Source organism: Leopardus geoffroyi, chromosome E3 (assembly GCF_018350155.1).
Source record: "Leopardus geoffroyi isolate Oge1 chromosome E3, O.geoffroyi_Oge1_pat1.0, whole genome shotgun sequence".
Lineage (NCBI taxonomy): Eukaryota > Metazoa > Chordata > Mammalia > Carnivora > Felidae > Leopardus > Leopardus geoffroyi.
The window spans coordinates 4,048,441-4,066,635 of NC_059340.1; the positions used below are offsets into that span (position 1 = coordinate 4,048,441).

Consider the following 18,195-nt stretch of genomic DNA (forward strand, 5'->3'; position numbering starts at 1 on the left):
TCTCCCCCACTTAAATGCAGTTAAAATGGCTGAATTCCGGCTTTTAATTAAAAACAGCCTATAATCGAAAACGTCTCGGCGTCCCTGGCTCCCCCGCCGCCTGCCGGGAACCGAGAAGGGAACCGACGCCCCTCAGCCCGGCTGGGCGGGCTGGAACGGGGCTGAGGGCTCAGGTGGGCGCCCGAGGCACAGCGACCCGCCCCCACCCATCCCAGGGCGCCCCCACCTCGCCGATGCCGGTCCCCGATCCCGTAATCGGGGACCGCAGAGCTGCGCGGATCCTCCCGAGCACCCCGAGGGTGAGGCGGGGTGGGGGGTCAGATGAAGAAGTTTGGAGACCTTCGCGCCCGGCCAGGGACGGACGGGCGGCCCGGCAGCGTACCTGGCGCGGCGGGGCTCCCGGCTCTGGGCTCCGGCGACGGCGACTCCGGTGGTGGCCCCGGCTCCCGGCGCGGCTAGGCGCCCGTGCTGCCCGCCATCCCGCGGCTGCTGCTCCCCTTCGCCACCCGCAGCCGCCTCACACTTTTTGCCCGCCTTTCCTTTTTTTGGTAGAAAACCGCTCCCCGGGCCGAGCGCTCGGCGCGCCAACTCCTCCGCCCTCCCGCGGCCCGGCTCCCGCAGCCCCCGGAAAAGCCAGCTTTCCTCCCGCCGAGCTCCCCGCTTTTTAATAAAATCCAGGTAGCGCCGGTTTAAAGAATCCCAAATCTCCATATACAGCCCGGGATTGGAAAAGGTACATTACACAACCCCCCTTTCAAGTTCCTCTCGCTGGATCTAAAAAAAAAAAAAAAAAAAAAAAAAAAAGCCGGAGGGGGGAGGGGGCAGCTGGGGGAGGGGAGTACTCTCCAGCGAAGAAACACGCATTGTTCCCGGGCGCCCGCCTCCCCCCCCCAGGCCAGCCCCCGGCCGCCATCCATTGGCCGCGCGTACCGCCAATCACACGCATGTAAACACCTTGGCCCTCAGCCATTCCTATAAAACCAATTACGGACCTAGGGGCTCCAGCAGTTTCCAGGCTCCCCACGGCGGGGCTGAATGATCAAAACTGGTGGTGAGAATTTTTCCCGGCCGTTTCTAGGCAGCCCTCCCCCTCCACCAGCTCGAACCCCCCCCTTCCTCCCTCTCCTCCCTCTTCCTACCCCCTCCCCCGGCGTCTAGGCTGAGTGATCAAAATAGAGGAAGATGGTTGTCGCCGCAATCCAGGGCTTTGCAAGGCGCGGTTTAATGGGCCGCCTGTCAGCTTCCTGCTCGCAGGAGGAGGTGACAAGCCGAGCGAGCCGGGAAGGGTCTGGGGCCCGGCGGGCAGCACCCCGCGCCCGGGCCCCGGCCCCCTACCTCCCCTGGGGCGCGCCTTCTAGAATGCGCGGTGGAGACGCCAAAACAGACAAGGGCTGCTTTTTTCCCTTTTTTACTCCCCCTTTTAAAACAAAGCAGCGATTCATTCCTTTTCCCCCAGCAGCGCGGTTGGGTGGGATGGGCAGGCGTGAAGGCCGTTTTCCTAGCCCCGGCCTGCGGGTCCCTCCCTGAAACCCTGTGTCAGATGGTTACTGATTAATATTTTGGAGAGGCCGCGGCGGCGGGTAGCGGGTGAGTCTCTAATCTTCTAAAAGGGGTTCCTATAGAAACGCGGGCCAGGGCGCACCCCCCGCTCGGCCCCGGCCGGGGCTGTGGCGCTTTGCACCGCGCGCCCTTCCCCAAAGCCTTTCTTTGCGTGGGCTCTCCCCACCCCTCCCCCCCAAAAAAAATCAGAGCAGAAAAAAGGATTAGATCGGCTGAGCGCGAACTGACTCCCTCTCGATTCTGACATTTCAGCCTATTAGCATTTCTCCACGGGGCCTTCTGAAACCTATTAAAGTGTAATATTAAAAACCTCTTGGCTGGGGGCCTCTCTCGCCTTCCATCCGCCGCGCCCCCTCCAGGGAGGGCGAGACCGGGAAAAAAAAAATCTGTTGAGCTCAGAGGAAGCAGAAGCCAAGCCCAAAAAGTGCTTGGCTGGCCGCGGCGGCCGAAGGGGGAGGGGAGCACCAATCCCCCAGACTTTGTACTTTTATTTTGCGCTTTCAGCAAAATCCTTTCTGAGTGGAGTCGCCGGGAGCTGCCCGCGGCAACCTACTTGGCTGCGGGCGCAAGGACTGCGGACGCGGTCGGAGGGGCCGCCCTGGGGGCCCCGCACCCTCTCTCTGCAGCCCCGCAGGGACCCATGCCCGGCTGGGCATTACGTACCCTCAAATGGAAGCTTGGAGGGGCAGAAATCCTTGCCGATCCTGCCTCGGAGAGCAACCGCGGTGATTAGATTTTAATTAAAACAAGAGAAGCCCGCTCTTTCGCCCTGCGCTGCGGACTCAGCGTTTTCGCATCGCTGGTTTTTTTTTTTTTTTTTTTTTTTAATCCATTTTTAAGCAACTTTTCTGGAGGGGGGAAAATGAGCTAGTTGGCGCCCGTCCGTTCTATTTTCTTTTCTCCACTTTTAGAAGAAAACGGACGGGGAGGGGTAGGCTTGGAGAAAGCGAACTGGGGGTGTCTAATTTAATTCCAGTATAAATTTGAGGAAAAAAGTTCAGCCTCTTGAGGGCAGTTTCAAGTTGCCCTGCAGGAGCCTCTGCGCTGGTTTCGAGGCTGCCCTCTTTTGGAAGCTGGAGCTCCGCAGGGGGAGGAGGGAGGAGTGAGAAGTAAAGAAAGGAACGAAAATAGCCGGAGCCGAGGGGAACAGCGGCGGTGTCCGCGCGAAGGTCTCAGTGGCGGCCGGGGCGGCGGGAGGTTCCCGGTGCGGCCCCGGAACGGCCAGGAGCAAAGACGGAGAGGAGAGGGGGGTTAGAGAAAGGAGGTATTGTGTCTTGTGTGCCTTGGGGGAGGGGGTTGACTGCAGAAATAAATGCAGTTGAGCTGCGCGGGGCTGCTAGAAGCCAAGGCAGGGGGAAGGGGCTGTGCGTGGGGGCGCAGCCCGGGTAGGCGCCTAGCATCCTTGAACCTTATCCGAAAGCCTTTGTGGGTCCCTAATAAGCCCTCCCACGCCTGAGCCCCCATCGTTTCCCCACCCCCCCTGGTTGCCCTCCAAGATTCGGAGCCCAGACCTTGATCCCCCACCCCATTATCCCCGCCCTTGATCTGGAATGTTTTGTTTTAATCTTCGTATAGCTCAAGCAAAATACATCTTGAGAAAGTTGAGGTGGGGAATACAAAGGACTTGAGGGGCGGAAAAAAACAAAGCCGATTTTTATAAATGTTTAATGTTTTCACCCCTGGATGCTCCAAGACGCCGTAATTGTGATGGCGGGGTATGTGTGCCATAAATCATTTAGTTGCTAATAAAAATTCTGCCTGTTTGCCCTGCATTTGCCAATGGCGTTTGCATTTTCCAAGTATGTGCCTTTCTCTGCGTGGCGATCCGAGCCTGCATTTCATTAGGGTCGAGGTTCGGGGCAGGCGAGACCCCCCCCCCTCCGCCTGCCCCCTCCTCCTGGGCCTTTGTGGGCCCCAGCCCCCTCGCGCCGCCCTCCCGGCACACACTCACACCCGCGGCCGCGCGGGTCGCCTCCGGAGCCCGGCCGGGCGCCGGGCCTGGGGACACGGAGGCAGCTGCTCCCGGGTCCTGGCCGCGGGGTGCGCAGGACGGCCTGCCAGCGCCGGCTCTCCGAGCGCGGCGTTCGTGGGGGCGCAGCGGGCCCCGCCGAGGAGCCGCCCGCCCCGGCCGATCGGTGCGCGCCCTTGTCTTTGCCGCCCCCTCGCCCCCGCCCGCCGGGCCCCGCGCCCCGGCGCCCCCGCAGTCGCTGGGTAAACAGCGGCCGGGAGCCATCTTGGGGCGGGGGTGGGGGGGGTGGGGACGGATCCCAGGCCGAGTGGTGGGCGCAGCCGGGCTCCGTCGCAGACCCCCGCCGCCGGTCGTCGGGCACCTCTGGGGAATCCCTTGCCAAGCTTCGGGGTCTGCGGAAGCACCCTGCCCGCTCCGGCGGACCACACTGAGATGTCAAAGCCCGGCCGGGCGCCCTGCGCGGGGCGGGTAGGAGGCGCCCGGTCCGCGGTCCGCCCGGGTCTGGCCGCCATCTTCCGCCTCCCCCTTCTCCCCCCACCCCCCCGCCACATACTTGTGTTTACCCGGCGGGATCCTTGGCCAAAAAGTGTGTTGACGCAGTGTGTGTGTGTGTGTGTGTGTGTGTTTTGTACTGACTGGGCGGAAAATCGGCTGGAGGGGGGACCTCCTCGCAACTTGAACCTCAGTTCCCGGAGAGCCTGCCCAGGCCCGCGCTCTTGTCCACGGCCAGCCTGGGCCGCCGGAGCCGAGGCCTTTTGTGTGTTCTAGGCCTCCGGCTCCGTGCACGAGGCCCCACTGACAAAATTATTATTCCCCTTTGTTTTAAAACCAAAGGACAGGCCAACTTTGAGTCCGGTTCTCCTCGGCCGCGCCTTTGTCGCGGAGGCACAGCCCCGCGCCTTGGTCAACTCTGTTCTTTTCAGGGCTGAACCCGACTCTTTCTGGAACCCTGGTGTTGCTGGCCGCCTGAATACATTCTCCCCTTACCCTTCCCGGGAAGAAAATGGGCATCCTTTCGTAGGCGAAGACATATGAGCCACCACCACCCGTCTCCCCAAACCGCCTTCCCGGTGGGGACCTCAGTTCCCTCGCTGTGCCAGCTGCTTGGTGAAAGGGACCTCGGGCGTTCGCCGGCCTCTGCCACCAGCTCGGGAAGCCCTGGACGGATCTGGGGCTTAAAAGCGCCAGTTTTCCAGGTCCCGGGTCTGGCAACCAGGGAGCTCCCGGCCCGGGCACCGCGAAAACCCGGAGAGGCTGCGCCCGGGACATGCATTCTCGCCATCCCTCTGGTGCTGCGACTGGCTCAGCCACTATTCGGCGCCGAGCCGAGGTTCAGCCAGCCCAGCCAAGAGGGGTCCCGACCCTCCAGGAAGACCAAGGACGCGGCGCCCAAGCCCGAACGCGGCAGGGACAAGAGCGCTGGGTGGGCAGAGCCAGGGCTGAAGCAGCAGGCTCGGCCCGGAGGATCCCGGCGCGTCTCGGCTCCGCCTCCGGCCCTGGCCGCTTTCCCCGGCCCGGGTCGGGTCTTCCATTCCACTGTTTGTCTCGGAGAGGTCGGAGACGTGCTCGGTGCACAGGGGGCCGGATGCGGTCATAAATCTTCATGCGGGACCTCCTTCCCGTCGCTCACACGCCGGTGCTCCTGGCCGCCCTGGCATCCCGGGCTGCACTGGGCGCCCTGCTCTCCCCGCCATGGCCTGGGGTTCCCTGGAGCGGCGCGGGGAGTCAAGGCCGGAGCGTCCCCATTCGCCAAAGAGAGGGAACAGCCTCGCCCCGTTCTGTGCCACCGCCTTCCATCCCCGAGGTTGCTGGACCCTGAGGCTGCCCGGGCCTCACTGGATCTCCGCCTGGGGTAGGGGTACCAGGGCCAGGCACTTACTCCTAGGAAGGTTCGTTGAGGCTGGAATGGGCACACGGCCACCGGCTTGAGCCCAACTCCCGCACCGTTAAGGGGTGACGCCAGGGTTAGGATCAGAGTGCCTTTTCAGATCTCAGCCAGCATGCTCCTCTCCGAAGACCCTGCTTTAATCCCACGCCATCGTTCTGCCCTCAAGAGTCCTCTGCAGGCGCACGATATAGGGGAGGTGGGCTTGTGTGTGTGTGTGTGTGTGTGTGTGTGTGTGCATGCGGGATGAGGACCAAGCAGGGTGTCTGCGGTAGCCGGGCCCGGAGGGGGGGCTCGTGTACCTCCCCACCCCGCGCCAGCCCATTTCTCCCTTTATGCCAGGGATACCCTGGACTTTTCGCCTCCCAGTCGGCACCCCTATCCGCCACCAGCTTTGGCGTCTATAGCCGAACCATCGGGAAAGCAGGAATTGGTGGAGCGCTGGTGGCAGCCTGGTAGGGGTGGTGGTCTTTCTACCTGAGCAGTCACGGAGCACCCGGAGGGCAGACCCAGAGAAGGTGAATTTACGATAATAACTCTTAATGTCACCAGCATTGTTTGTCTCTTTGCCAGAGGGGCGGGGAACAAGCCTTCTGGCGGGTACCTCGCATCAGCCGAGCAGAGCAGGCCACGCGCCAGATCAGGGACAATCACCTCCAAATGGTCTTTGCTCTTTGCTCGGGACTTCGGTGGGGACAGCCGAGAGAGGGGGAGGCCTTCACCCCCTCGTAGGCACCTCCCCCTCACCGTGCCAGTGACACAACTGCAACGGCCCCGGGGCAGATGCCGGAGGTGGAAGGTTTGGAAACCTCGGCCCGGCCCGAAACGATCTTACTGTGGGAGCTTCGCTCCTTCCTAGAATTTCTAGAAGCACATTCGGAAGGATCGCGAGGGCTTCGGCAGGGCCCGGAGGAATTCGAGCGCTCGCCCCGCCGCCCGGGAGCGGATGAGGCTGCCCAGCCGCATTCCGGCCGTGCCTCCCCGCCTCGGCCCCGGCCCCCGCCGAGGCGCCCCAGGAAGCGTCTCCGAAAACAAAGCTCTGCGGTTTCAGCCCAAGGTTAAAGTCCACCACGAGCGTGTTTTTTTCCCCCCCTCCGGAATCCGAGAGCGATAGCGTTTCTCCAAATAAACCGCCAATAAATCAGCTCCCGGGGCCGCCTGCTGAAGAGCTCTGCTGACCTTGGGGAGTGGTTTTCCTGCTCAGACCCCTCCGAGGACAGCGGTGGGGAGAGGGCCACGGGGCCAGCCGCGCCCCCCCCCCCTCCAGAGAGAGGCGGAAGAGGGATGGCCAAGGGCATTTGTGGGCGGTTATTGTGGTACTTGTGTGCTCAGAGGGTAGGGGGAAGGTTTGGAATTGGGGGGCGGTGGTTATCTGGGGGGGCTGGAAGCGCCTGGTTGGCAGGGGTTATTGTGGGTGCTGGTTGCTTTGGGGGAGGCTGACCGCCTGCCCATTAATTGCGTGGGCGCCCACACTGTTTTAGGCACTGTTCTAGGATGAACAAGGCATCTTTGGGGGCCTCCTTTGTCTGGGTGTGCCTGGGTGTAGTCTGCAGGCAAGTTTGTGCGGGTGTGACTAATGGATTTATGTATGTCAGTGCCAGGGTGACTAATGGAGGGCTTGGCAGCGCGTGTGGAGGGGAGTCAGAGCCCTGGGGGGCGGGGGCTGCCTCCTGCCTGGTCTTTAGGGGTTCACTTCGGTTGCCAGTCTCCAGCTGTGTTGGGGCCTCTGAAGCCCGCCCCAGGCACCTCCCCGGCGGGCCTGTGTGCGTCCACATCTCAGGAGCAAATTTCCACCGCAGCCCTGACCCCAGAGGTACCTCTGTCCCCTCCTGCTACCCTGACCCGCTCTGCCCCTGCAGACCCAGGCCCGCCCATCCCCTTCCGTGGCAGAAAACTCCCAGTTTGCTTCTTTTCCAGTTCGGAGATTTCTTTTGATGCAAACTGGCCCCTGCGTCATGCCAGCTTTGACAGCCCCTCTGACTTTGGTACCGTAGTGCCCATTTAACAGATGAGAACCCCAAGGAGTAGGGACGAGCTCCCACGGCTAAGAAGTGGCAGCCATCTAAGCCAGGCAAGGAGATGGGATACAAATGGGGGGCCCCAGGCCTGACTGACCAGCCATGAGAACAGAGAACCAAGGGAACCACGCTAAGCCACCCTGCCGCCCCCTTTACAGCCCTTCCTCATCAATCCCCCAGGGGCGGGCGACAGAGGTCAGAGGTCGGTGGGAGTCCTTTTGACCTGGGGTAGGGAGCACATTCCACATTCCAGGGTTGGAGGGGGCCGGGTCGGGAGTTCAAGAGAGCTGGCCGTGGGTGCCCCATACCTGCTGTAGGTTCTGGCTCAGGACGCACCTGGAGAATCATTCCCATCTCCCTCGGAGTCTTCTGGTTTCTGACACACACATACACACCCCCAATCTCTGAGTGCTCCAATAGGTGTTCTTGCTGCTGCTTCCACACGCCATCTGTCCTCTGCGTCTGTGCCCGGGTCAGAGACACACTGGTCCAAAGGGTCCCTGCAACCCAGAGATATGGGGTGATCTTCCTAAGGTCACCCAGTCTGGGTAGCAACAAGCAAGCCAAACAGGTTTCTGCCCAGCTCTCGGCCTTCCGTGCTCCTCACTGGTGCTCCATGACCCTTGGTGGCATCTCCAGGGAGGGGACAGCAGCACCTTCTTCCCAGGTCTCCTGGGGAGTGGCTCCCAGGACCTCTATCTCTGTCTCTTTTTTACACGCACTTGCGTGCACACACACACACACACACACACACACACACACACTGGGTCTCTCTTCACCTCCCTCCTCCCCCCCTTTTTTTTTTTTTTATTCTTCTTTGGCATTTTCTTTCAAGCAGAAAATAAAAACATTTCCCATGGCTACAGCTTTGAAAGCTTCCCTCTCCTCTCTGCCTTTCTCTCGCCCCCACCCCCATGTGGATTCATTTCTAGAGTCAGCATAAAGTCGAAAACAAACCCTGAAGATCAAACTTGACAGGCGCCCCCTTCCTGCCTCTCTCCACTTTCTCCGCGTGTCTTGGCCTGTCTCCACCCTGGAGATGAGTGGGAGGCAGCACCCAACACACACGCGTGCACTCCCACACCTTCTGTGGCCACAGGGAGTCTCTTAAGAATCTTCTAGAGCCACCCCTGCCAGAAAGGCCTGCTCACTCAGTTCCTTCTGCCGGAAGTTCCTGGTGCTCCCTCACACTCCCCTTTCCAGCCCTGCTCACCTGGCCCGGCTCCATCCAGCCCTCAGCCCTCCTGTTGGGGGCCATCTGCTGTGGGTTGATTACCCCCCAAATTCCTATATTCGGGTCCTAGCCCCAGTACCTCAAAGCGTGACCTTGTTTGGAAACAGTGTCCTTGCAGATATAAGTGGTTAAGGTGAGGTCATCCTGGAGTAGGGTGGGCCCCTAATCCAGTATTCCCCGGGCCCTTATATAAAGGAGTCACAGACAGATACAGAGGGAAGGCTAAAAAGACAAGAGACGGCCGGCCATCCGCGAGACGAAGGGAGAGGCCTGAACCAGACACCCTCACAGTCCCTAAAGGAAGCCACTCTGCCCACACCTTGACCTTGGGCTTCTGGCCTCCAGGACTGAGAGACCGTGAATTTCGGTTGTTTCAGCCACCCACGTTGTGGTCCTTTGTCGCGGCGGCCCTAGCGCACTCATACACCATCCCGCGTTTAAGTGCCCACAGGAGTCAGGCAGGAAAGAAATGAGCAAAAGTCAGAAAGCATCTAGAGAGGGCAATCTGTCACAGTCCCGGCCAGTGGTCCCCAAGGGTACCGGGGCAAGCCGGTGTGTCCGTTAGAACGAGGTAGGTTATCCAGCAGTGACAAAAATCCCCACCATCTCAAAGGCTGAGCGCAACGCATACAAATCTATTCTCCCTGACGGGTTGTTTGCTCTGAGCCTAGGCGATGCTCCAGGGCAGCTGACCTCCATGAAGCCCCCAAGCACTTAGATTCAATTCACCTCGATCTGAGACAATCACAGGGAAGGGAGGGTCGCCGCACTGGGGTTTTACTGCGAGAGCCCGGAAATGTTACACGCTGCTTCCCACCCACGTGACCACACCCAACTCAATGGTGCTGGAAGGTGGCTCCCCCCCCCCCCCCCCACCACCGTCCCCTGTGCCCAGGAAGGAGAGGAAAACCAAAGACGGGTGAGCACAGGTGATGTCCACCACAGCTGGAACGGGACATCTCCCTATCTGTTAACTTTTTTTTTTTAAGATTTTATTTTGGGGGCGCCCGGATGGCTCCGTCGGTTAGGCGTCCAACTTTGGCTCAGGTCATAAGCTTGCAGTTCCTGAGTTCAAGCCCCGCCTCAGGTTCTGTGCTGACAGCTCAGAGCCTGGAGCCTGCTTTGGAGTCTGCATCTCCCTCTCTCTCTGCCCCCTCACTCCTACTCTGTCTTTCTCTCTCTCTCAAACTAATAAATACACAAAACTTGTGGTAAAATATACGTGACATGAAGTTTACCACCTTAACGATGTATGAGTGCAGAGCTCGGTGGCATTAAGCCCATTCCCACTCTCTGCAGCCTCTGCCACCATCCATCGCCGCAACTTTTTCATCTCAAACCGAAACTCCATCCCCATGAAGCAGTTCCCACCCCCTCCCCCAGCCCCCCTGGCACCCACCCTCCGGCTTTGTGTCTCTGTGAACTTGACTCCCCTGAATGCCCCACGTAAGCGGAATCCTACGGTATTCGTCCCTGTGCGTCTGGCTTCTTCCACTAAGTATAATGTCTTCGAGGTTCGTCCGTGTTGAAGCAGGTGCCAGAACTGCCTTCCTTTTTAAGGCCGAATAATATCCCCATTGTACGGCTAGGACCACATTTTGTGTATCCGTTCATCTGCGGATGGACACGTGGGTTCCACCTTTTGGCTCCTGTGAACAGGGCTGCTGCCAACAAATTTCTCTTCGAGTCCCCGCTTCCAGTTCTTTGGGGTGTAAACCCAGAAAAGGAATGACGGATCATGTGGTATGTTTATGTTTGCTATTTGGAGGAACCTCCGTACCGTTTTCCATAGCAAACGCACCGTCTTACGTTCCCACCGACAACGCACAGGGTTCCGAGTTCTTCGCGTCCTCGCCAACGCTTGTCGTGGTATATGCAGGCTGCGTTTTTGGTTTTTAACTCGCCATCCTAACGGGTGTGCAGTGGTATCTCACTGTGGTTTGGATTTGCATTTCCCTAATGATTACTGGTGGTGAGCATCGTTTTGTGCGCTCATTAGCCATTTGTAGATCTTCAGAGGAATGTCTGTGCAAGTTTGCCTGTTTTTAATGTGTGCGTTTTTTTTTTTAAAGTTTATTAATTTCGAGAAAGAGCACGAGCGGGGGAGGAGCAGAGAGAGGGGGAGAGCGAGAATCCCAAGCAGGCTCCATGCTGTCAGCACAGAGCCCGACGCAGGGTTCGAACTCAGGAACCTCGAGATCCTGACCTGAGGGGAAGTCATATGCTCAACCGACTGAGCCACCCAGGCGCCACCCCCGCCCCCACCCCCGTTTCAAATGTTTTTAATCGTTGTTTGCTTTGTTTCTGTCCTTGGCACTATTTTTAACACTGTGCTGACCAAAATGAAACACTCTGGTAGGCTGCCTGCTGGTCCCTGGTTTGCCAGCCTCAAGGAGATTGTGCTCTGATTGTCCCAGGCGGTCCCTGCACTTCTAGTGGTTAATGTTTTCCTGGGGCCACACACTCCAGTTTGTTTAACAAGTACTCACCCGGTCAAGTGGGAAACAGGGTGGCCCAGAGTCCTGCCCTCAGGGAGCTCACAGTCCAGGGAGTGGGACAGTTGGTCAGCAAAGAACCGTTAAGTGTGGCGAGCACAGGACAAGGAGGCACAGGGGGCCCCGGAGCAGCACAGGGGCCAGACCAGGTAGGGTCTCGGTCTAGAGGAGGAAAGAGATATAAGTACATGGTACCCAACCTTTTTTTTTTTTTTTTTTTTTTGATGTTTATTTATTTTTTGAGAGAGGGAGAGAGACAGAGTGTGAGTGGGGAGAGGGGCCGAGAGAGAGGGAGACACAGAATCCGAAGCAGGCTCCAGGCTCTGAGCTGTCAGCACAGAGCCCGACGCGGGGCTCGAACTCACAGACCGCGAGATCATGACCTGAGCCCAAGCCAGACAGATGCTTAACAAGTGAACCCCCAGGTGCCCAGTATCCGACCATGTTAAATAAAATACTGGGCTCCACAGCTAGAAAGGCCAGAAATAGAACAGCGGCAGGCACGGATGGACCAGGCGCCCCCCCTTTCTCCCTCCCTGCCTCTCCCCTCACTCTCCCCCAGCGCCTCCATTTTCCTTCCCTTGCCATTGGCCTTACCCTCTCCTTGGAGCACCGGCTTTGTCTGTGGGGTGGGATATGGCCAACCTCAGATCTGCAGCAAGAAAGAGGCAGTTCCCCAAAGGGATGTGGTGAAAGTTGATAGAAACAGGACTAGAGCCGGGCAGAAGGCAGACGGCAGTGCCCCCTCTACCCATCATCGAGCTCTCCTCCAGGGGCAAGGACGAATGAGTCCTGAGGGATGGCCGATGAACAGATTTATCCCGAGGCCTGGCTCCGGAGGCAGAATGTCACCGAAGGTCACCCCAGCGCTCGCAACGGCCACCGACCTTGTGCTCCTTCTCCTCCCCTTCCCCTCCCCCTCTCCTGGGTTCAAGTCCCGACCCTGCCGCCTACTTGACGAGTGACATTTGCAAAGTCACTTCCCTGTCTCAGCCTCAGTTTGCCTGTTGACCCCTCCCCCGCTTTCTCTGTGGCGCTCGACACCCTGCCCGCACCAGCACGCCCGGGGCCACCGTTCCAGTTCCGGATGATCAAATACCACACTATGGGACACGGGGCCCGGCCTTCCCGAGTGGCCGTTCTGACACACGAGAGCCCCTGACAATGGCCACGCAGAGTCTCCCTGCTCCAGCGCGACCCTGACATTCCTCCCATTCCAGGTGCGTGGTCCTCTAGCAAGATGCGCGCAAGTGACACCACGTGGCTTCCAAGCGAGGTCAGAAGAGGAGACACCAGGCTCGCGTGGAACCCTGAGCCAGCAGGTGAGAAGCTGGACTGCCCGAGGCCACCACGCACTTAGGAAGCTCCACCCACATGCTGAGGCCCCCAGTAGTCTCTCCAGGGGACAGAAGGCTCTGCTCAGGGCACGCCCACAGCCAGCATCCACTGCCGACACGTGTGAGCAGAAAGGAGCCTCCTCAGAGCTGCGTGACCGCCCAGGTCACGCGCGGGGGGCTGAGCTGGGACTGGAACTCAGTTCTATTCCCACCCCCACCCCCCGCCCGGCCACCCTCCTTGGTGGGTGCTTGAATGACCACAGAAGAAAACGGTCTGGACTGTGGAGCCAGCCACCCATTTGTGATGTTGGCAAAGCCGCTTCCCTCTCTGAGCCTCAGTTTGCCTGTCTGTGAAATGGGGCTAACGTACTCCTTTCCCGGGATCAGAGGGGAGGGCGGGTGCATGCCTATGCCGAGCGTGCAGATGGCAACCGATGCCCTCATCTTTCTGAACAGCGGCAGGTGTTCTGATAGCCAAGGGGGCCTGGGAGCCCATGCGGCAGGGTGACCGCCACCTCACTCCCTCCGGAGGCTGGTGATGGCTGGGTACCGAGCAGGTGCTCAGGAAAGGATGGCTTCACAGCTGGGCTGTGGCCAGCCCAGTCCCCAAGCCACTGCCCCAATGCTTCTTGAGCATGACAGGACCGAAGCCAGCTGCACGGCTCTCCTGTCGCTGTCACGACCAATAGCTACTCGCTGGGTGGCTTTAGACACCAGACACTTATTCTCTTACGGTTCAGGAGTTCAAAGTCAAGGTGTCAACAAGGTTCGCTCTTTCTTGGGGGTTGTGGTGGACAGTCTGCTCCAAGCCTCTCTCCCGCGTCTGGGGGAGACCGGCGCCCCTCGGCCCTCCTGGGCGTGAGTCCGGGTCCCCCCAGCCACTGCTGCCACGGTCACACGGCTGCCTTCCCTCTGGGTCCGTCTTCACGTGGCGTTCTCCTCTTATAAGGACACCAGTCATATTTGATTAAAGGCCTGCCGTGCTCCAGTGGGACCGCATCTAACTGATTACACCTGCAATGACCCTATTTCCAAATAAGGCCACATCCTGAGCTGCCAGAGGTCAGCACTTCCAGATGTCTTCACGGGGCACACGATTCAGCCCGCAGCACCGACCTTGGGCCCTTGGCCCCCTGCCCCATCCCATCACCAGGACACAAGGGGGGCCACTCCCTCAGAAGGAGTGGGGTCCTCCAGCGCTCCAGGAGGCAGAGGGGGAGCCTGGGGCTCGTGCTGGAGGGGCAGCGCTGGCAAACCACCCCATCCCCTCGGCACACATTCCCTTCCGGGTGCCCTGACCTGCGGGGTTGCAACCCAGAGCCGCCGTGACGCCAGGGGCCCCCCCGAGCGAGGCACGGGGGGCCCAGGCAACCCTCAGCCAGGAGGAGAAACCCTCCTCCTGAGTGTCCCACACTCTGCAAGGGCCCTGGCAGAGCAGAGCTGGGCCCCCGTTGCCCATGAGGTAGCTGGGCAACAAGACCGGGAGGGTCTTGTGACGCGGACACGGAGGCCCAGGAGGGAGAGGTGACTTGTCCGAGGTTATGTGGCAAAACAGTGATGAGAAGGGTCTTTTTTTTTTTTATAATGTTTATTTATTTTTGAGAGAGAGAGAGAGACAGAGCGTAAGTGGGAAGGGGCAGAGAGAGAGGGAGGCACAGAATCCGAAGCAGGCTCCGTGCTCCGAGCTGTCAGCACAGAGCCCGATGCGGGGCTCAAAGCCACGAACCCTGAGATCATGACCTGAGCCGAAGTTGGACGCTCAACCGACTGAGCCACCCAGGCGCCCCGAACCCGGATCCTTCTGACCGCGCTGTTTCCTCCCAGGGACCCCCTCCCCCCTCTTACAACTGTCTGCTACTCATCAGTCACCCCTTGGAGCCTAGAGGCCCGTGTCAGTCCGCTCGGGCTGCTGTGACAAAGGCCGAGCACTCAACCAACCAGGCATGTATCTCTCACAGCTCTGGAGGCTGAAAGTCCAAGATCAAGGCCTCAGCAGACTCAGTGTTTGGGGAGAATCAGCTTCATGGTTCACAGACGGCTGTTTTCTCACTGTGTGGTCACACGGCCGAAGGGACAAGAGGCCTCTCTGGGGCCTCTTTTTTGAGGACACTAATCCCACTCCTGAGGGCTCCGCCTTCAGGAATGAATCACCTCCCCAAAGCCTCCCCTCCCGATATCATCACACTGGGGGTTAGGATCCCAACAGATGAACTTCGGGGGACACATTCAGTCCACAACACAGCCCACACCGGAGGCCCCCTGCCTTGCTATCATTCTCTCCCCGACGTTCAACCCAGCAGAGCTCAGCGAACGTCCACCCAATGAACACAGGAAGTGATGCAATGTGGGTAGGGTTTTCAAGGATGAATAGAAGTTCGCTAGGCGGAGAAGGCAGAGACAGACATCCCAGGCCCAAAGAATAGCCTGTGTTGAGGTCTAGAGACTTCTCAGCAGGGCCTGCCTGGCTCCCAGGTGTCGTGCTGGGCCCGGGGGGGGGGGGGGGAGAGCCAGGCAAGGTCCCCCCATCCCAGGTGACTGGCCTCCCACTCATGAGCCAAGTCCCATCAGCCTCCACAAGGAGCAAGGCCCCAGCACCTCCGCCCACAGGAGCCCAGCCTGGATGAGTTTAGGTATCTCTTTTCCCCTTCACGCCTGGGTAGGTTGAGTAGTACTTATTCAAACTTGTATTTTATTGGTGTTTTTGTTGAAAGCACAGGAATTATTCATGGCTGGTTTCGGTTCTCTTCTGGCAATGACCGCATCTTTGTACGCAAGGTACAAATTATGTGTCAGTTCGATTCACCGTCAATGGGAGGCCGCCCCCAAGCATCAGGCAACGGAGGCTCCGGTGTCTAGAAGCCAAGCCTGGATGCAGGCAGCAGGGGCCTGGATGGCTCACAGTCCCCAAAGTCACTAAGGACTGAGGACGGGGATACAAGCGGATGACCATGGAAAAAAATCCCACCTCTACCCCTTTCCCCCGGGAACACATCGGCCTCAGTCTTCCCATTTGAAAATGGGTATTGACGTGAGTGTTTGGCACACGGAACCATCCATGTTGCTTTCCACATGTGTTGTCACCCTCGCCTGGCCGATGTGACACGCCAGGGCCCTCTTTGAGACCTAAGGAAGGGGCAGGGGTGCCGAAGGAAATGAGAAAGGGAAACAGAAGCGCCAGCTTCAGCTCCTCTGGCCTCCTGGGGGTGGTGATGTGAGAACATGTCCCTGAGAACCTTTGACACCCTCCTGTTGAAAGGCGGGGTTTCCAGGGCGCCTGGGTGGCTCAGTCTGTTGAGCGTCTGACTTCGGCTCAGGTCATGACCTCACGGTTCATGAGTTCGAGCCCTGCATCGGGCTCTGTGCTGATGACTCAGCCTGGAGCCTGCTTCGGATTCTGTGTCTTCCTCTCTCTCTCTGCCCCTCCCCGTCTTGTGCTCTGTCTCTCTTTCTCTCTCTCAAAAATAAACATAAAAAAAAAAAAAACAAAAAAACCCCAAGGATGTTCAGCAGCCCTCTTAAAGAGAAAAGAAAGGTGGGGTATCCACCGCTCCCCTCCATGACTGCTCGACAGAATGGGACAGAATCACCAAGGGTCTGAGCCAGGCCTTTCCAAACTGGCGTCTTCTGGTTTTGGTCTCTTGGGGTCTTGGGGTGATGCTCCTGGAAGCTAGCTGCCATGCCGTGGAGGAGCCTGTGTGGATGGGGACCCCCAGCCACGAGCCCACATCTACAAGCATGCTCGGCCTGCACACGAGCCCCCCGGCGGATGCCACGCGGAGCAGGTGAGGGGTCCTTTCCAAGATCCGCCCAGGTCGCAGATTCACAAGCAAAATAAACGATTGTCATTGTCCTGAGCCACCAGTACCGGGGTGGTTTTTCATGTAGGAACAGAAAAGTAAAACATGGGATGCAGCTGGAAAGAATTTCTTTCTGTTTTTTTTTTTTTTTTTAGTGTTTATTTTTGAGAGAGAGACAAGGAAGGAGGAAGGGAGGAAGGGAGGGGGAAAATCCTACAGTTGGGAACCAGATGGGTCGTCTTCCTGGGACCACGAGGCGGAGAGCAACTCAGATCCCTCCTGGGTTGAGTAGTGTCTCCCCAAAATTCACGCCCGCAGAACCTCAGAGTAGGACCTTACTTGGAAATAGGGTCTTTGTAGATGCCATTAAGACGATTCGAACTAAAATGTAGTTCCAACGCGGTCACACTGGGTTTCTCTCCTATTCGATTCGATTCTACTCTACGTTATTCTGTTTTTCCCCCACTGGATTTTTAGAGTGGGCCCTAATCCAGCGACTGCTACTCGTATCAGAACTGGGAGCTTTGGACACAGCTGCCCACACCGAGGAAGGAGGCTGTGTGACCACAGAGACAGACATCAGGGTGGCAGTGCCTGCCAAGGAACGTGGAGACAAGGCACGGGAGGGGTTCTCCCCCGGGGCCTCCAGAGGGAGCATGTCATCGAGGACTTCTGGCTTCCGGAATTAAGAGAAAATAGATTTCTGAGCCACTCACTGTGTGGTGATGTGTAGGGCACCCCTAGGGAGCTAATACAGCACCCCATTCCGGCTGGACCAGCTTCTGCGACCTGTCAGTGTTCTTCCTGGCTTACACATTCCCCCACTGTTCCTCTTCATCCACTGGACCATCCACCGCGAGGAGCTTGGAGCCTGGCCGGGAAGGTAAGCAGGGACCCAGCTAATGGAAGAACGTGAGGCCAGTGCAGACGGCCAGTGGACAGTTCTTTCCGGCCACTGACAGTTCCGAAACATGCCTGCACCTTCTCTGCACGTCCCCATCAAGAAGGGCACTCTAGGGGCACCTGGGTGGCTCAGTCGGTGAAGCGTCCGACTTGGGCTCAGGTCATGATCTCAGGGTTCGTGGGTTCGAGCCCTGCGTCGGGCTCTGTGCTGACAGCTCAGGGCCAGGAGCCGGCTTCAGGTTCTGTGTCTCCCGCGCTCTCTGCCCCCACCCCCACTCACACTCTTTCTCTCTCTGTCCCTCAAAAATAGAGAAACGTTTAAAAAACATTTTTTACGGACTTCAAGTGGTACTACGAAGCTGCAGTCATCAAGACAGTACGGTACTGGCACAAAAACAGACACTGAGATCAATGGAACAGAATAGAGAGCCCAGGAATGGACCCACAAACGTACGGCCAACTCATCCTGACAAAGCAGGAAAGAATATCCAATGGAAGAAAGACAGTCTCTTCAGCAAGTGGTGCTGGGAAAACTGGACAGCGACACGCAGAAGAATGAGCCTGGACCACTTTCTTACACCAGACACAAAAAATAAACTCAAAATGGATGAAAGACCTCAATGTAAGACAGGAAGCCATCAGAACCCTCGAGGAGAAAGCAGGCAAAAACCTCTATGACCTTGGCCGCAGCAGCTTCTTACTCAACACGTCTCCGGAGACAAGGGAAACAAAAGCAAAGATGAACCATTGGGACCTCATCAAAATAAAAATCTTCTGCACAGCGAAGGAAACAATCAGCAAAACTAAACCAATGGAGTGGGAGAAGATATGTGCAAACGACAGGTACGATAAAGGGTTAGTATCCAAAATCTATAAAGAGCCTCTCAAACTCAACACCCAAATAACAAATAATCCAGTGAAGAAATGGGCAAAAGACATGAATAGACACTTCTCCAAAGAAGACGTCCAGACGGCCAACCGACACGTGAAAAACTGC

General features: G+C 58.3%; 2 protein-coding genes and 1 long non-coding RNA gene across 4 annotated transcripts in view; 2 read left to right on the forward strand and 1 right to left on the reverse strand.

Moving 5' to 3' along the window:
• The first annotated feature begins 912 nt into the window (after positions 1 to 912).
• LOC123589816 lies at positions 913 to 17,399 on the forward strand. Its single transcript, XR_006708474.1, has 3 exons — positions 913 to 1,587; positions 12,382 to 12,483; positions 16,773 to 17,399. It is a non-coding gene; the product is annotated as an uncharacterized LOC123589816 (long non-coding RNA).
• Positions 3,207 to 18,195, reverse strand: part of FBXL18 (F-box and leucine rich repeat protein 18) — an 80,162-nt gene continuing 65,173 nt past the window's right edge. Inside the window, exons 5-6 of one of the 2 annotated variants that reach the window (XR_006708472.1) lie at positions 11,156 to 11,323; positions 3,207 to 7,932 (exon numbers count right to left, since the gene is read on the reverse strand). Coding sequence is in view for 1 of the 2 variants with exons in the window: in XM_045462438.1 (XP_045318394.1) it covers positions 11,245 to 11,323 (79 nt within the window). In the remaining variant the exon portion in view is untranslated. Of the gene's footprint in view, positions 7,933 to 10,947; positions 11,324 to 18,195 lie in introns of those variants that run through there. The other variant, XM_045462438.1, reaches the window with a different exon arrangement.
• LOC123589814 lies at positions 4,561 to 6,560 on the forward strand. The gene is made up of 2 exons (XM_045462444.1): positions 4,561 to 5,381; positions 5,988 to 6,560. Exons 1-2 carry the CDS (start codon positions 4,561 to 4,563, stop codon positions 6,271 to 6,273), a joined length of 1,107 nt encoding a protein of 368 aa, XP_045318400.1. The 3' UTR covers positions 6,274 to 6,560.